The 16,701-nt window shown below is 50.8% G+C and overlaps 2 protein-coding genes across 13 annotated transcripts in view; one reads left to right on the top strand and one right to left on the bottom strand.

Annotated features, from left to right (window-relative positions):
- Positions 1-6,864, top strand: part of SLC7A1 (solute carrier family 7 member 1) — a 72,817-nt gene extending 65,953 nt beyond the window's left edge. For all 7 annotated transcript variants that reach the window (XM_053563408.1, XM_053563406.1, XM_053563409.1 and 4 more), the window contains 2 exons: positions 292-400; positions 1,903-6,864. In XM_053563408.1, the coding sequence (XP_053419383.1) occupies positions 292-400; positions 1,903-2,006 (213 nt within the window). In that variant the 3' untranslated portion in view covers positions 2,007-6,864. The remainder of the gene's footprint in view (positions 1-291; positions 401-1,902) is intronic.
- Positions 6,865-13,160: 6,296 nt separating this feature from the next.
- MTUS2 (microtubule associated scaffold protein 2) overlaps positions 13,161-16,701 on the bottom strand; it is a 749,188-nt gene continuing 745,647 nt past the window's right edge. For all 6 annotated transcript variants that reach the window (XM_053563400.1, XM_053563404.1, XM_053563402.1 and 3 more), the window contains 2 exons: positions 15,268-15,365; positions 13,161-13,565 (listed from right to left, as the gene is read on the bottom strand). In XM_053563400.1, the coding sequence (XP_053419375.1) occupies positions 13,352-13,565; positions 15,268-15,365 (312 nt within the window). In that variant the 3' untranslated portion in view covers positions 13,161-13,351. The remainder of the gene's footprint in view (positions 13,566-15,267; positions 15,366-16,701) is intronic.

Below are 16,701 nucleotides of genomic sequence, written 5' to 3'. Positions count from 1 at the left end.
TGGAAGTCTCTCTTCTAACCCCTTCTAGAGACTAGCAGGAGAGGAGAATTGGGACAGTGCCCGCTGTGGCATTTTGTAGCTTAGAACCAAATTTCCACCTGTTTGGATCAGCCTGTGAGTTCTGGCCTGTGTGTTGGGGTGGGGGTTGGCGCTCACTTCCTCTTCTCCACTCTTCCGTGACAGCCCCCGGGGCTTTTACCTACTGTCCCTCCCTGGGTAGTGTGGCGGCGTCGCTGGCGCCATCTCGAGCCTGCCTCCCTGGCAGGTCTGATGCTGCCTTTGTCTCTGCAGGTGCCCTTCCTGCCCGTGCTCCCCGTCCTGAGCATCTTCGTGAACATCTATCTCATGATGCAGCTGGACCGAGGCACCTGGGTCCGGTTTGCAGTGTGGATGCTGATAGGTACGTTTTGGTGTGACCAGCGCCTCCAGTGTCCTGGCTTCTCCCAGGCTCCCTGGGCCCCCAGCTTGGCTGGATGGTTAGTGTCGTAGCATCTCCATTGGTTCAGATTTCATAACACAATGAAGCACGGAGTTGGCAGTTTTCTCTAGAACAATACTGCATTCCTGGGAGGTTCTCCTCTTCCTTTCAGATACTTCTCATTTTAATTGCCTCTTGCCCAAGCTAGTTGTCCCCGCCTTGTGGTGGGAGGTGGGCTGGGCAAGAGCTTGATGTTAGCAAGAACAAGGCAATGAGTCTGCCCTCAATAGGCACTAGTTAGTTTCTCCCCTCCGCCCCAGGAAGGTCTAAACTGTGCTGCCCCCTCCTGGGCCTGGCTGACACCTGTGGGTCCTGGAAGGTGTGGGTGTCACAGGCTGTTGGCATCTTCTCTGTAGAATGGTAGCACTTTAGAGCCTGTGGTAGGTGCTGCCTGGGCGTGGGGAGTCTCCCATGAGGTCACCAGGGCTGAGTGCACCCTCTAGGACTGACTGTATTCCATCCCCTCTGGGCCGCTCACCCCAGAGCTAGAGGGGATGAACTCAATTTCCTCCCTCAGTGTCTTGAGTCCTGATGCTAATTTCCAGGAGTGCTGGCCCCAACCTTTGCCCCCTAGGCCCCAGGCCCTGCTGAGCCTCTAAGCCCTGAGCTTGGGCTCCTGAGGGACTCTTTTTCTCCAGCACCCACTCTGTAGCCCCATTCTCTGCCGGCAGAGTCCAGCCCATGCCTGGTTAGATGGAGGTGTCCATAGAGCCTTCCTGAAAGAGAGCTGCACACACCCACCCTCACCACGTCCCAGCCTCCCTGTGGAAGCCCCTGGGTTCCAGAGTGCTAATTCCTTCCCTATGCTCTGGGCTTCTGAGCCCTTCCTTCAAGGCCTGCTCTCTGTGTCAAGGGCACAAGGCGGTCCCTGGCCATTGGCTATAGTCCCTCAACAGGTGGCCCTGGAGCCCACCATGGGCCTTGGAAACGGGGCGTGGACTCCTGTGTGACGCCTGTCCCTGGGCGCTCAGTGTCTCCTGTGTTCTGAGGTCCAATTACATAGAGAAAGTGGGTAGTGGGGACTGTCCCAACAACCTGGGACCTCTAGCAGCCGCTGGAGATCCCACCTCAGGAGTGAATAGCCTGAGGCGCCTCAGAGCTGGTCAGAGGTTCAGCTGAAGGGCCCAGTGCCCTCCTGTGGCCCCCAGCCCCACTGCTCTGTCTGCTAAGGAAATGCCACAGCGTGAGTCTGTCCAGAAGGATGTATGGCTTTGCCAGATGTTGAAGCAGACAGTGACCGCTGCCGACTCTATCTGAAGAGTTGTGTGGTTTCTCCAGATGTGGAAAGCCAGCCCAGGAGGGCCCCTGACCGCAGGCTCATGCCCATGCAAGAGGCTATTCTGTGGGGCCACAAGCTGTGGGGCAGCCCTCTGTGACAGCCCGGCCCACTCTGATCACACCCTCTCTCTGCTCTTGGCCCACAGGCTTTGTCATCTACTTCGGCTACGGTCTATGGCACAGCGAGGAGGCATCCCTGGCTGCTGACCAGGCAAGGACTCCTGATGACAATTTGGACCAGTGCAAATGATACATAGCCCCACCCCCAGGGGCAACAGCCCCAGAAACCCATGAAGTGCCCTGCTCTCCCTACCCGTGTCACAGGGGCCGCCCACACCCACAACACCCAGTGCAGCTGCCGGTGCAGTTACTTGAAGCTCAGCCACAGCCCATGCACGTGTCCTGCCCAGACCCAGCTCTGCGGCCGGTTCACGAGTCCCCGGTCGCCTCCAGACAGCTTCCTGGCCAGGGCCACTTGGCTGTGGCTGGCCACCGTGTCTCCCCCTTCTGTCAGAACAAAGAAAGCAGCTCTTCTCGTCAGCTCAGCACCCTGCTCCCTGATGCCCCAGCCTCGGCAGAACAGAGGTCACCTATCTCCTCTGGGGAAGCAGCCTCCCCCAGGAACTGTTTTGAGATTGACAACGTGCACACTCCAGACTTTTAGTAGCCATCTCCTCCTGTTCCAACAGCAGCCATAGATGAGGGACCCTATCACTAAACAGTGTCCCCCAGCAACCCCACCTAGAGCCACATGACAGCTGTGTACTTAAAAAGGAACAATAGGACTGTTTCCTTCTCCTGAGCCTGTCTGAGTTGCTTTCAGGTGGGGTTGTTAGGGCTGGACCCCTCCCCCACAGGCCCCTCCAAGCACAGTTTTGCAGAGTCCTGCGGCCACCAAGAGCAGGTGGTTTCTTTCAGACAGGGAAGAAGGGATTGGTCCTGGTGGGAATGAAGGCCTTAGGGCAGGGGAGAGCTGGCTTCACACCCATTGGCACGTGGGCACGCATAAAACCAGGGGACATGCTGCAGCCCGTGCCCACCACGCTTGGGCCAGTCCTGCTGCTTCTGCTGTCTTTCACCTTATCTGTGTCCTGAGTAACTGGAACATGAGACTGTCTGTGTGGGACTGGCCTCAGATCCACAGTCGTTTCCTATGGGTATTTGCTATCACTAAATCTCGCCCTCCCGTGCTTTTGAGTCAGTCACTGGGCTCCTATAAAGTTCTCAAGGCCCAGTCTAGGGGCATGACACATCTGGGTCACAATGTGTATGATGAAATTGGAAGGAGACCACACAGTCTATGAGATTTGTGAGTCACTCCACCATATTAAGTTGACATTAATTTGGAAAATGGCCAGATAATCACTCCAGGCTATTGGTGTATCACTCGGGATTCATGGATGATGAAGATGTGAGATGATTCTTGGTCATAGTGCTGTTCTCCTCGTATCTCTGTCACCTAAACCCTGTGGCTTTGCATCCACCAAGGGACTCTGCCCTGGGCCTTCTGGCTCCATAAGTCAGAGAGCAGTGGGTCCAGCCGAGACACCCTGTCCTCCAGAACACCTGTGTCTGTAGCTCAGGCTGGGGCCGGGGCAAACACCACTGCACATATTCCTTGTAGCTTGAAGCCAGAGGATGCAAGAATGCTGAAAGAGCCCTTCTTCCTCTAGAGCCTTGCTCAGAGACAGGGACAGTAAGGGAGGTTGCACTTTGGGGGAATGTAAATGCTGCTTTCCAAACTTGGTTTTCCATATGCTCCCAGTCTGGCCTTTGACACAAGTCTGGTCGGGGAAGAAGCCTTATTAATAGCACTTGACTTTCCTCCTCTACCCCAGAAGGTTCTTGGAGGGAAATGCAAGAATTGGCTGAACAGCCCATGGAGGGCCGGTGGGCAGCCTAGGACGTGGGCTTGGTGCAGGCCCTGGTCACTTTGCAGAGTCTTTATTCTAAATCTCATTTGTGAATGTTCCGGAGAGAGTGTCCTAAGAGCCCAAAGCTTAGATTTCCAAAGAAAGGTATTTACATTTCTGTAGATTTGGTGCTGTAAAATATTCTGATAAATGTTAAGTTATTTTGTTGGGGTTTGGGTTGTTGTCTTAGTTCCAGTCAGCTATTTGTTTGCTTTATATATTGTTTTCTTTTTGTTTCTGTTATTTTCTACACAGGCAAAGACAAGTTGAGGAAACGAGGGTGTCTGAGAGGCATGGGGAAGGGGAATTGTTTTTCATTTTCATTTCTCTTTCTAATTGAAATTTTCACGTAAGACAGCATGCCGTAGACAGTATTTACAGGTGACATTTCGCCTGTAGCAGCACACATCACCCTGCAGAATGAACGAAGAGTTTCCCCTCCACAGAGCCAGGCACGAGGTGGTGCTGGGCGGCTGGGAGTCTGGGAGTCGGTCCCTTCCTCCCCAAGGCCTTAATGCAGGGCAGAGAAGCTCACACAGCTCGTGCTCCTCTCAGAGAAAGGCCTTCCTAGTCAGGAAAGGACACCTGCGGGTGACCTGCATGAATAATTCATTGGTTGTCATGAGTAGTTGTTGTATACTTGCCAGAGGTTTTCTCTTCTCTGTTCAAGGGTGATAATGTAAGTACTGGTATTTGGGATAGGCCTCACAATTTTAATAGACTTTTCCTTATCACACCACACCTTCCTTCCTCTGGAATAAAAACACACACAGGCAGGGGGAAAAAATGACTGATAGTTTTCCATCTCTGAGTTCCCCTCCCCAAACAAGAACATCCTTCTCACTTTCATGGCCCGCCAGCATTTTCCTACGTAGTCAGAACTTCCACATTGAGACACACTCCCACCGGAATGTTGTGTCTACTTTTATCTGTGCCCCAGCCCCGGATGCCCACATTGGAAAGACCATTAGTGATGAGCGGGCGTCTCTGCCTGGCTCCCACACCCCCGTGACCACACTGAAGCGCCTCTGCTGAAGAGTAGGAGGGAAGCAGCCGGCCCTGGTGGGTGGCACAGGGGAGCTGGCTTGCAGGAGGGCAGTGGGAAGGGGTCTGTTGGAGGAGGCTCATCATCCCTGCTCACTCCCCCTCAACCCTCAACCCGGGCTTGCTGTTGGGTTTCTTTTGCCAAACCAAGAGGGAGGAGTGATAGACTTGTCTTTATTAGGCTGTTTCAGAAAGATTGCTTACATTATGTTATTGTCAGAATTGCTCAGATCTCCTGCACTGTGAGGTTTGTTTTTGCCTGCAGTAAGGGTTCTCTTTCCTTCCAGACTTTTTTTTTTTTTTTTTTTTGAGACAGTCTCGCTACATCTATCAGGCAGGCAGATCAATGTGCTGATGCTGTGTTCCCTGCGGGGCTCTCTGCCTGCCTGAGGGGCGCAGGCTAGGATGTGCTATGGGTCCAGAGGCCACTGCGGGACAGTCGTCTCTGCTGCCCTAACATCCCAGGCCGTGACACTCCTCCTGCACCCTCACCTTTGCCCATGACTTTGGCTGTGCCTATCAAGTGTGACTGGGAGACCCATGGAAATGTGGGCACCCCCACTTCTCCCCTTAACCCCCTAGGTGTTAAGAAGGCCTTCTGAATAGGCTACTGTTTGCAGTCCCATGTGGTATGGCCTCCAGCTTGATACTACGTGGAGATTAGAGCCAGAGTCTGGGTGGGTGGCATGTGAACAAACCCCCTGAAGGGTCCCCCCAAGTCCCAGGCTCCTGGGTGAAGTTGTAGGCACTGCCTGACACAGGGACCCATTGTTAGAGAAAGCTTACCTGGCTCCTTGCCAGGGCCCCTCTTTTTCTGATTTAAACACCCCATTTTTACACAGACACATTTGTCTTTATGTGAGCTGACAGTTCTTTTGGCACCCAGCAACCCTGCTGTGCCAGGGCCCCGGCACCACTGTGTTCTTGGATGGGCGAGAGGCGCATTTGCGTCCACGATCTCCGTGTCTCCTGATCAAGCTCCCAGGCCTGGAAAATTGCTGGGCATAGGGACGTGATGGTGCATGTGGAACTGTCCCAGAGTTCACCTGATGGAACTGAATTTCTGTTATGGATGGCTGTTATGTGTAATTTAAAATATATCTTTGCCATTTAACAAAAGGATTATATGTGAGGCTCTTTAGGGAGAGCGAGATGTACATTGGTCAGGCTCTTCTGGACTGTTGGGAGTAATGAAATGCTCTATTGATCCAGTGGTGCAAGAAACTACATATGGTACAGTAGTATACTAGTATACTATGATGCCTGATGGATTTTTAAGGCAAAAGATTTTCAACTGACTTTTGTCCTCACTCTAATCAGTCTCCTGGTGCCCTTTGCTTCCCGAGCCACTGTGCTCTTATTCAAGAGTCTCAGGCCACCCAGTTCCCAAGGAGCCCTCCTGGTGTTATCATTCCACAAATATGTTGAGCTGCTGGCTGAAAACCCCACATGAGATGCAATCCCTTGACCAAGCTTAAAGAGAAGCCCAGGCAGATTTTCTCAGGGTGTTAGTGTGTCCAGCAGGTTAGGAAAGAGGACTGGGAAGATGCATTTCAGACTTTGTTAATTAAGTATATGATTTTGTGTTTCTTGATGACAAACTTTTTTTAAGTTTGGGACTTATTTTCCCACTTGAGAAGTTATGTATTTAAGATAAGTTTCCTGCTTAAGTTGTGCCTTTTAGCTTCAAAGGGTTTAAGGAGCACAAAGGGTAATGATACTAATGAGGATCGGTTTATTGTCAAACCTGAATAGCTGTGGTTTCTCCAGTAAATTTTTTTCTTCTACTGAACATGGAGCCATTATTAAAAGAGTTGTGTGTTTTTATTATGTAAATTGTGTAATATTTTTTGCTTGTTTGATGCTCTATTTTTCTAATAGTTTCTTATAATTGTGATACTAGATTTTGCTTCTGATGCTAACCGCAAATCAGGTTGGTCTCTGCTGGGACTCCTGTTTTTATTTTATTTTAAGGACACATGTCAATGTTGTCCTTTGCCTTTCAAAAAAATGTGAAACTGCTCCGTATCCCCTTTTGCTGACAGTGCCATGTATCGACATCTTCCTCCCACACATTGTGTTGTAAAATCAAACTATTTCGTGGTACACTAGCTCATGCTTCTGCAGATTCTAATAAATGGTGTTTCTGGCTTCGGTGTGTGGAGTGTGGTCTCAGGAATCCTCTGGGTTGGGTCGCACAGGCGTCTCGGTGCCCGATGGCCAGGCCCAGACCCCGCGCCGCACCCTCAGTGTCTTCCTGCTTCCACGCAGCCCGTGCTCAGGTTCCTGCATCCACTGGGGGAAATTCTTATCCCAACAAGCTGAGCCTCAACTAGGGAATCACTCAGCCCCACCTTGCCTTTGCCACCTTGTCCTGTCTCTCCAGACTTGCCTGGGTTTGGGGGCCCCAGAGATCTTCCTGCCAGGCAGGCTGTCGAGGGCTAAGTGGCTCAGAGGGAGCAGCGCTTGCCTGTCGGGCAGCAAGAGCCCCTCAGTCCACTGACACCTCTGCCTGGTGTTTACCTCTATGTGTTGTCTCCTTAGGGGATGAGCTGCACACAGGGCTGGGGATGCTCGGGATGCTGGGGGTGGGGGTTAGTAGCTCTTAGTCATTGCTGGCATCTCAAACCCCCAGCTTCCTGGAGAAAGCCATTTTCTTGGACAGAAAGCAAATCAGTCAAGTGGGCCTTAATTCCCAGATCCTGAGAGGCGGTGATTCACAGTGACTTTGCTGGAAGGTTTGCTGCCTGAAAGATCGGGTTTGACCTTTGAGTTTTGTCAGCTGATGGATAGTGCTGGAGGCCGACACCTGGAGAACTGTGTGGAGAGAAGGGCAGGTGGTTGCTCTCCTGAAAGCCAGCATGTCCACGATCAGGACTATCGACAAGGACCTGCACCCAACAGCACCACACATGCACATTTCACGTTTCTTAGCCACACAGGAAAACTAGACCGCTAAGCCTGGGCAGTGTGAAAGCAAGGATGTGCAGCATGTCTAGGGGACACAACAGAGCAGCACTTGGGACATAGGGTAGCAGCAGTCTCCCCCTCAGTGCAACGTAAGTTCCAGGGAGATGGAAACCAGAACCCAGCTATTGGGTCAGAAAACGGGCTGACTTTGAATAACAGCCAAGAGAATGCCCAGTGGGTCCCAGAATTGGGAAATGAGCAAGGCCTTTTCGAGACAGAGTTTCACTCTTGCCTCCAGTAGAGTGCTGTCCTGTCATAGCTCACAGCCTTCCTGTATTTCTGTGTGCATCCAGTAAGGCCACCTCTGGTAGCTTTGCACGACTTTGGGCCAAGGGCAAGATAGACCCCAGTTCCTGCAGCGCCACACCGCCACCTGGTGGCCTCTCAGTACCACGCAGGAAGCCTGAAAAGACCCTGCAGTTTTCTTGTAATTGCTTAGAAAACCCTGACTGGTTGGCCACCAGCCTGAGCAAGAGGGAGACCCCATCTCTAAAAATAGCCGGGCATTGTGGTGGGCGCTTGTAGTCCCAGCTACTCTGGAGGCTGAGGCAAGAGAATCACTTGAACCCAAGAGTTTGAAGTTGCTGTGAGCTATGACAGGACAGCACTCTACCGTAGGCAAGAGTGAAACTCTGGAAAAAAAAAACCTCTCACTGGGGGCTCCTCAAAGCCATGTGGCAGTCTAGTTTGGAGGCCTGAGGGATGTCACCCAGGCTAAGTTTTTCCTTCCATGGTTTGGTTATGAAAAGCTGGTAAATCAAAAGCTGCCCCCAAACATCATTCATGGTGATCAGAAAACCTATGGAGCTACATCCCAGGGCACGGTCCCAGCCCTTCAGTTCCATCTTTACAGGCCTGCTTGGTTACCTCACAGACCTGAGGAAGCTTGGCATCAACGGCTGTAGATAATTCTGTCAGCCCCTGTTCCAAGGGAATAGTTTAGTTTTTACCAAGTTAAGCCTAACCACCAAGCCATGAATACAGCCATTAAAAAAAAAAAGTGGCAGTACCTTTGCAAACCCTTTGGTGTCTCAGTGAAGCTGAATACCTAATCCCCATGGATTTAGAGCTATGTGGGGAAGGAGCTGTGCTGGGTGAACTTTCATTTAACCCCTTATAAGAATGCATTTGCTGAATGTCCTCTTGTCCAGGAGCGCTGTGCTCCACTAGTGCAGGGGCACAGGGCAGGAGCAGAGCCCCGTCCCTGTCATGGTGAGTTGGCTGCAGTCAAGTGAGAAGCTGCTCTGTGGAGCCAGTGGCTATGCCTCAGGTGGCTGCTTGCAGGTTTGGGAGGAGACCCAGGCATCTGAACATCCTGACCTTGCCTGCATCTTCACGCCAAGGCAGGTGCGACCAGAGCTTGCTAAGCAGAAACTCCAGAGGTCCTTCTTTGTTTTGTTTCATGAAGTTTGGGGCATGAGGTTTGAGAGAAACAGACTGACTTAAAAAAAAAAATTCTCAAATTTAAGTAAATTTACTCCGTTTTTTAATGCCTGAACAGCTTACCACCATTTCATGTTTTTTTTTTTGAGACAGAGACTCAGTTGCTCTGGGATTGGGTGCCGTGACGTTATTGCTCACAGCAACATCAAGCAATTCTCTTGCCTCAGCCTCCGGAGTAGCTGGGACTACAGGTGTCCACCACAACGCCAGGCTATTTTTAGAGACAGGGTCTTGATCTCGCTCAGGTTGGTTTCAAACTTGTGAGCTCAAGTGATCACAAGTTATGATAATTTTTGATTTACCAGATTTTCATAACCTGCCTTGGTCTCCCAGAGTCCTGGGATTATAGTCATGAGCCACTGTGCCCAGCCTGTTTGTTTGTTTTTTACTTTAAAAATTTATCACAGACTCTGGAGCTGGCAGGACCCTCACCTCCTGATTACTATAGATTGGATGACAGGGCACAATCCCAGAGTCATCATTTGAAGCTCAGACACTGATGCAGCAATAGCTCTGAGAAGGTCCTTCAATGCCAATTGCAGGTGGGAACACATCCAACTGCTCGGTTGCTACCTGTGGTTAGTTCCATGTCTCCTTTCCTGCTGAGGTGACACAAGTCTGCCACGCATGAAGAGCCTGGCTCTCCAAGGCTGCTCAGCTCAGAGGAGGTGACTGAGGGAGGTGAAGCTGAAGTGAGGTTCCAACTGCAGATTAGCCCTGGAAGGGGACACAGTTCTCCACAGACAGGACAGAGTTGGCTCTAATTGGGATCCTTCACATGCCAGGCATGAGTCACCATTAGCTCCTTTGTTAGCTGGTGGTGTTGGCACCTGCCTGGCACCTGTTAGCTGGTGGTGTTGGTCCACCTCACAGGTGAAGAGTATGATGGGAGGTGATTATTATAAAAGTGGAGGACAGTTAAGATATCCCAAAAGAAACCAACAGCTCGGGACTTAACTGACTAGTAGATCATTAATACAGAGGTGGTCGGCATTACTCTGGGAAGCACAGATAACATGGGGTCTGCAAGTGACTCATGCACCATCTACAAAGGGTCTATTGTTCAGTAATTGTTCATGAGGGACTTGCTGACATCTCCCACAAGTCCTGAAAAACCACCAGAAACTGGCAAACCTAGGTCTCCCGTGCGGCCCCAAGCAGTCCTAGGCACCTGTGGGACACTCCAGGGTTAGGCTGGCCAAACTGGCTGTAGCCCAGACTGAAGGCTGGTGAGATGGGGGAGCAGGTTTTTTCAGGTTAAAATGAGGGAATGGTCTTTTGTGTCCTCTTTCCACCCAACTCCTGCCCACCCCAGTATTTCAGAGCAGAGCAGTAAGCCACCCTCAAGTCCAGGTGACAGGCTGCCAAAGACCCCAGGCTAGAAGGGTGGGCATGGGAACCTCAGACCTGCTGAGTCAGGGGAGAGGAAGACCCTGGGATTCTCTCCGTGACACTCAGCAGACTTGGCCCACACAGAAAAGGAACTCAGCCTCCCTCACCTCCCTGCCTGGGATCCGCAGCCCCAGAGGGATAGGTCTCCAGTTACGTCAAGTGGATATTGCAGAAAGTCCCTCAAGTTTATTTGAATAAGCTTTAGAGTTCAACACAAATATGCAACACAGAAACTGTAGGGGCAGGACAGGAATATTGCAACCCCATTCAACTGATGACAGAAGAGCCAGCACCCCGCCCACCCCTCCCACCAGAACCTCATCCCAGTGCGTGGCAGGGAGGGGGCGGAGGGCAGGCCACTGGCACATCTCCCAAACTCCATGAAGAGATTGATGACATCTGGTGGGTCTGTCTGAGACAGATGGGAAGGCCACAGCTCCTGCCTAGGGAGGCATCGCTCCAGCCTGGCAGAGAGAAGCAGATGTCCCATGGAGGGAGGCCTGCATCCTGACGATGCGGGGTGAGGGGCGAATCAAGAGGAAGGTGCAGCAGCCTCCAGGTGTATCTTGGGAGTGGTTCCAGCCCTGAAGACGGGCCATGTGTGATCGGTGTCCATGACGAGGGAAAGAAGCCACAGCCCTGTGGAAATGAGCTCATGCACCCAAGAACAGGGCTGGCTTGGGCAAAGGTCTCAACAAAGTCCACCTAGTGAAGGGTTACTTAGTTCTAACATCCCTACGACTTTGACTGCAGTGGCCTAATGCACTGCACCACATCCTAACATCACACCAAGGTATTGCTGTATAACTGCATTTAGTGGGTGCAGTTAGGTAAGTGGGTCCTCATCTGGAGAGCTAAGTTGCAACCGAACTTGTATTTGTGCAGGTTGCCCCTGCTGGAAAAAATAAAAATTGTGCATTCAGTCAGTGTGACATGATCTAATGCAATGCCCAACTCAGTGTTGCAGCGCCATGCAGAGCTTCTAAAGAAAAGAGAAATGTTGCTTCAATGTGTGTCTACTGTATATGTCCCCAGGAGGAGCAGGACCTAGGGGGCCCAACTTTGACTCATGCGAGGGACACAGACCATATCTGCCTTCATGTTGTTCACACGTGTGGTAGACCCTGGGCAAACTGACCCCTTTCACAGGCTGTTTCCCTTCCTGCTCCATGGCTCTGGCCCCTGCAGGACCCCTGCAGGGTACTTCCTGCCTTGGACATGCTCAAAGACACGCTTGGACTCAGGACAAGTTTCAGGGGCTTCAGGGAGAAAAGTGCAGAGTCTTTGTCACACACAGGAAACAAAGTCATCATTATCTCTAGCATCACCATATCGACTGTTAAAACTACTTCTTCCTCTGTGTATCATGCTCCTAATCTTCCACAGCACTATAGAATTCTTTTCATGTTCTAATTCTACCATGTCAGAGACAGATGCCAGTCCAGTAGCCGGTGACCCCTGGCTGGCTGTTTCATTGGGCTCCTCTGTCTGGGAGAACATCTTGGGGCTGAGACGGGACTACCATCAGCCCCAGTGTCACTCGGTTGTCAAGTAGAAAGTACAAATGGGTTTCTGGGAGTTCATGTAATGGCCTAGAACTGGTCACTGGGAGAGAAATGTTGGTTTTCTGGAAGCCCCTGCTAGAACCCCTGAGCCATCTCAATGTGCAGTAAAGGGGCTGATTATAGAACCAAATGGGAAGAGAGTCTGCCTATGAAATGGGGGTCATATTTCAATGATATAGCTGCGTATCAGAGCAAACCAAATGGAAAGCATGATTACACTTTCCTACTTTATGCCCGGTCAAAATATGGACCCTATTAGCAGTTTTCTTTCACCAGGATGGAACATGAACGGTCTCCGTCATCTCCGAAGTCATCCTCACTCTCACTAAAAGGTCATGCTCTTCCATGTTTTCTGCAAGGATGCAACAATAGCTTACTGACCAATTCTGAGATGCCATTAGGAAAAAAGCAAAATTTGTGTTTACAAGACTATTATAGATGATCACTGTCGTGTGTGACATCTGCAAAACTGCTAAACCCCTTAGGGTTTCCCACTGCTTATCCACTCACAACAAGAGCATTCATAATTAAAACTTGCAAATGGAATAACAGTGGCCTCACATCATGTTGACCGAGAAGCTGATTGTTCCAAAGGCAGTTACCATTCACAAATCGCTGGTGTTAGTGTTAAAGAGTGTAGAACCACTTGGTGGTGGGTTGAAAGGCGCTTCTTCTCTGTATCTTTTTTTTTTTTCCTTTTTCTATTTTGGGTAGAAATATTCCTGGGAAGCAAGATAGAAATGCGTTTTCATTTCCCAATAATTCTTAGGCACAAGTTAGAAAACTGCTGACCTCCACTAAAATATGTCAGCACTTCATGTTATAAAAAACGCAATTCAGAACCGCCGCATGTGCATATACGTGTATCTAAATATACACACACATCGGTGCAGTACACAATGATGTACGTGTATCTAAATATACACACACATCGGTGCAGTACACAAGGATTATTCAATGTATATTGAAAACTGAGCTATTTGTAGCTAACCAGAAATTCTGCAGTGAAAGTCCATTGCTCAAGAACAATTGGAAATGTCGTTCTTTTGGCTCTAACTAGGGTAAAACGTTTGCACATCAGACTCTACCGTTTACACTTTCCTAAGTGCCCATACCAGGACAGTCTCACCGGGATCTGAGCGGGACGCTGCCTGGGGTGCGTGAGGCAGCGGCTGCGCATGCGCAGAGGGCCAGCTCCGGCGCCCCGTGAGTGCCCCCTCGGGGTGGAAACGCTGGAGGCCGGAGCTTCCGTGGGCGGCCTGGCAGTGTCATCTGGGTGTCGTGCTGACTCTGGCTGGAGAGGAAGGTCCTGAGGAGGAGCCGCGGTACACAGGGGACGTGGGGGAGAGTTTAACAGGGCTGGTTGGGTCCCCAGTTTGGAGCTTCCAAAGCAGCTCTTCGTTGGTTCGGCTCAATCTCTTCTTCTCCTGAGTTTCTTTCTCAACGTATTCCTGGAGATTCGCATTTTCCTCCGACAGTTGTCTGCACGAGAGAATGAGAAACAGTCGAGTAGCAGCCACGCTAGTGCCCACTTAACTTGAGAGCAGGCCAAAGGGTGCAGGGCAAAAGGAGGCAGCGGCTACGCCTGCGGAAAGAAGAGGGACAAGTCCCACCGTGGCCAAGGACCTCGGGTTGAAACATGATTTCCGCTAGTCCTGCTGACACATCCCTGACCAGAGCCTCTCTGGCCAACACCTGATCAGCTCACAGGCCCCCCGCCAGGTCAGGGGAGGTGCTGGCTGACTGTCAGAGCAAAGGAGGGAAGTGTGCTTGCTGGGAGGCTCAGAGAGGAGACACAGAATCAGCAGTGACAAGCTGTGGGCCTTCCTGAGCCTTCCAGGAAGCTGGAGATGCCTCCCCCACTGCAGATGCCAGTCTGTGGGTCTGCCTGCTGCTGGGCCGAGAGCCCTAAGGTCAGCACTTAACGGGGGCTCAGTTAATGTCTGCCGATAAACGGTGCCAGATAGAAACTGAATCAATGAATTTTGTGCCTGCTTTTATGAAGCTTGAGTTGCTTGCCTTGTTGCGTTTTTTAAAAATGATGGCAACTTTGGGAATTGATAGGAATAAGTACACGTGCATTTTACAGCTGGATAGCCTGACGCCCAGCAAATCACCCCTCTGGGATGAAGCCTGCGCCTGCTCTGCTGACAAGGCTCCTTTGCAGATTCTCCGGGGAGGCCCGTGCTGCTCAGGCTCTTTCTCCCGCTCTCTGAGGCTGCATCAGCGAGGAGGCTGGCAAGACTGCCTGCCTGAGACTTGGGGTCTGGGCCACAGGGGCAGGGGTGACAAGGCCTGCTACCCTGGCACTTATTCTTGTGTGCCTCTGAGGTGCCAACCATATGTCTGCACCAGGGGCTCAGCTGTGGAGGCAATAGCTCTGTGTGCATGTGTGTGTGCAAGAATGTGTGTGAGTGTATGTATAAGTGTGTGAGGGTAAGTGTGCAAGGGTGAGCATGAACATATAAGGGCACATGAGAGCAGCAAGAGCGGGTGTGACAATACATGAGTGGGGATATGCAAGTGTGAGTGTACATGTGTATGTGTGCATAGGAGAGTGCATGTGAGCATGTAGTCCCTGAGTGTGCGTGCATATGTGTGAGTGTGCACAGGCGGCATACCATGGGTGCACCGAGGTGGGCAAGGGTTCAGCCTGGGTCTCAGGAGGATGGCTCAGCCCTCGTGGCAGAGAGATCCTCCAGCTGATGAAGCCAAAACTCCACTCACCCTACTTTGAGCTGGACAAGGGAAGTCAGGGCACCCCAGAGCTGGGTTCTGCAGGGAAGGGCAGGACCGAGATGGAAATGGGAGATTTCCGGAAGCCTTGGGTGTCCCTCAGTGGTGGCTTTCTCTTGGCTGGGAATACCCAACTGCCCCTCTTCTCCTAGTCTCTTTCAGAAGTTAACTCCATCATGCCTCAGTGCCATGGGAAGCCCCAGCTGCATACTTTTGCTGATTTCCCTCATTTCTGCCAAGGTGGGTCTCATCGGCACTACCACAGGCTAGGTGATTGCAGGCTGAATTCTTGATCTTGTGGTCACAGGGGAAATGCCAAGGGATTGTGTGGGGCAGACTCACAGCTCAGGGTGAGGCAAATTGAGGGTTGGGACAAAAAGAAACTCAAGAGCAAAGCCACTTTGCAGATGACACATGCGTTCTACCTGCAGACACCCAGCCTACTCACCTGGTGACAACTGTGTTTTGGTCAATCCTTGCTTTGAGGTCTTCATTCTGCTGTTGGAGAACTTGGATCTTTTCTTCCAGGATAATGTTCTTTTCCACCTGCAAAGGATATAGTATTTAAGAGGCTCTCAGCAAGGCCATCTAAGTAGCACACCAGTACCTTCGACTTCGGGATTTGGAGGATTTTCAGAACAGCATTTTCAAAGTGTAGTTTGCAATGCATTAGTGGGTTATAAAATCAGGTTAGAGAGATGTGACCACAAAATAAAACAGAATAGAAAATGCCAGTATGTACTGTATATAGATGTATTATTATATACATTTTAGATGTGTATTTTTATTATATATATTGTATATATTCGTGTGTGTGTTGGGTTCCTGGTAAAATGCATTTCTCCCAGTGAGTGTCCTCAGGTCCTTGCCACTGTCAGAGATAAGCCACAAACTCCACCAGGACCTAATTTGAATAGTGGCCTCTTGGTTCTTCCCAAAGGGTCAGGTGTGGTGCAGCAGTGTCCCTGGCCAGCTATGCACACACTATATGACATTCTGAATTAATGGAGAGAGAGAAATATAAAGAATGTGGGCACACTTTTTCCATCGACGCTACAGGCAGCGTGGCAGAAGAAACCCCATCAGGCCATGGCTGTTATTTCCCCACAATCTATGCCACTTTCTCTGTCAGTGTATCTCTGAGGGGCTAAGACCTAGCTGTAATACAGTTCCATTCTAAGATGAACTTAGAAATAAATCATATTTGAAAAGAATGTGGCATGTTCACTGTTAATGCAGTTAATCTTTAAAGAAAACTGTCACATGTTTACATATAGGGTTCGAGCATCCTGGCCACAGGATGGGCCTCTCTGTTCCTGATGTTTAGCAAGGACCTCACTCAGCCCTTGGCTTTGCTCCCCAGAGATGAGAAGTGGTCAAATAGCTTCATTTGGGCGGCGCCTGTGGCTCAGTCGGTAGGGCGCCGGCCCCATATACCGAGGGTGGCGGGTTCGGACCCGCCCCGGCTGAACTGCAACCAAAAAAAAAAACAACAAACAAACAAATAGCTTCATTTTTGCCTGAAAAAGGTTTCTGGAATGAGCCGTCCTGCATGCCTGCAGAAAGCCTGGAGCATGGCTGAAAACAGCCAACTAAACCCAGAGGCTTGTGGGTGACCCACTATAGATGGCCCAGCCAGAAGGAGGGGGCCTCCTGCTTTCTGTCAGAATGGAAGCTGCCCCATGCTGATTGAGCTGCTTGGCAGAGTGAGGCTCTGTCTGTGAGCTCCCACCAGTCCGAGTCCTAGCCTGAGCTGGGAAGTTCTGGGCTGCTGAAAGGTGCCAAGTAGCCTGAATCACACAGGATGCTGGTAACAGTCCCATCATCAGTCTGCCCCTGCTAATGATGGGCACCTGTTCTGCAAGAAGAGACATCTGCAAAA

Source organism: Nycticebus coucang, chromosome 15 (genome assembly GCF_027406575.1).
Source record: "Nycticebus coucang isolate mNycCou1 chromosome 15, mNycCou1.pri, whole genome shotgun sequence".
Classification (NCBI taxonomy): Eukaryota; Metazoa; Chordata; class Mammalia; order Primates; family Lorisidae; genus Nycticebus; species Nycticebus coucang.
This window is presented reverse-complemented; position numbering and strand designations above follow the sequence as displayed.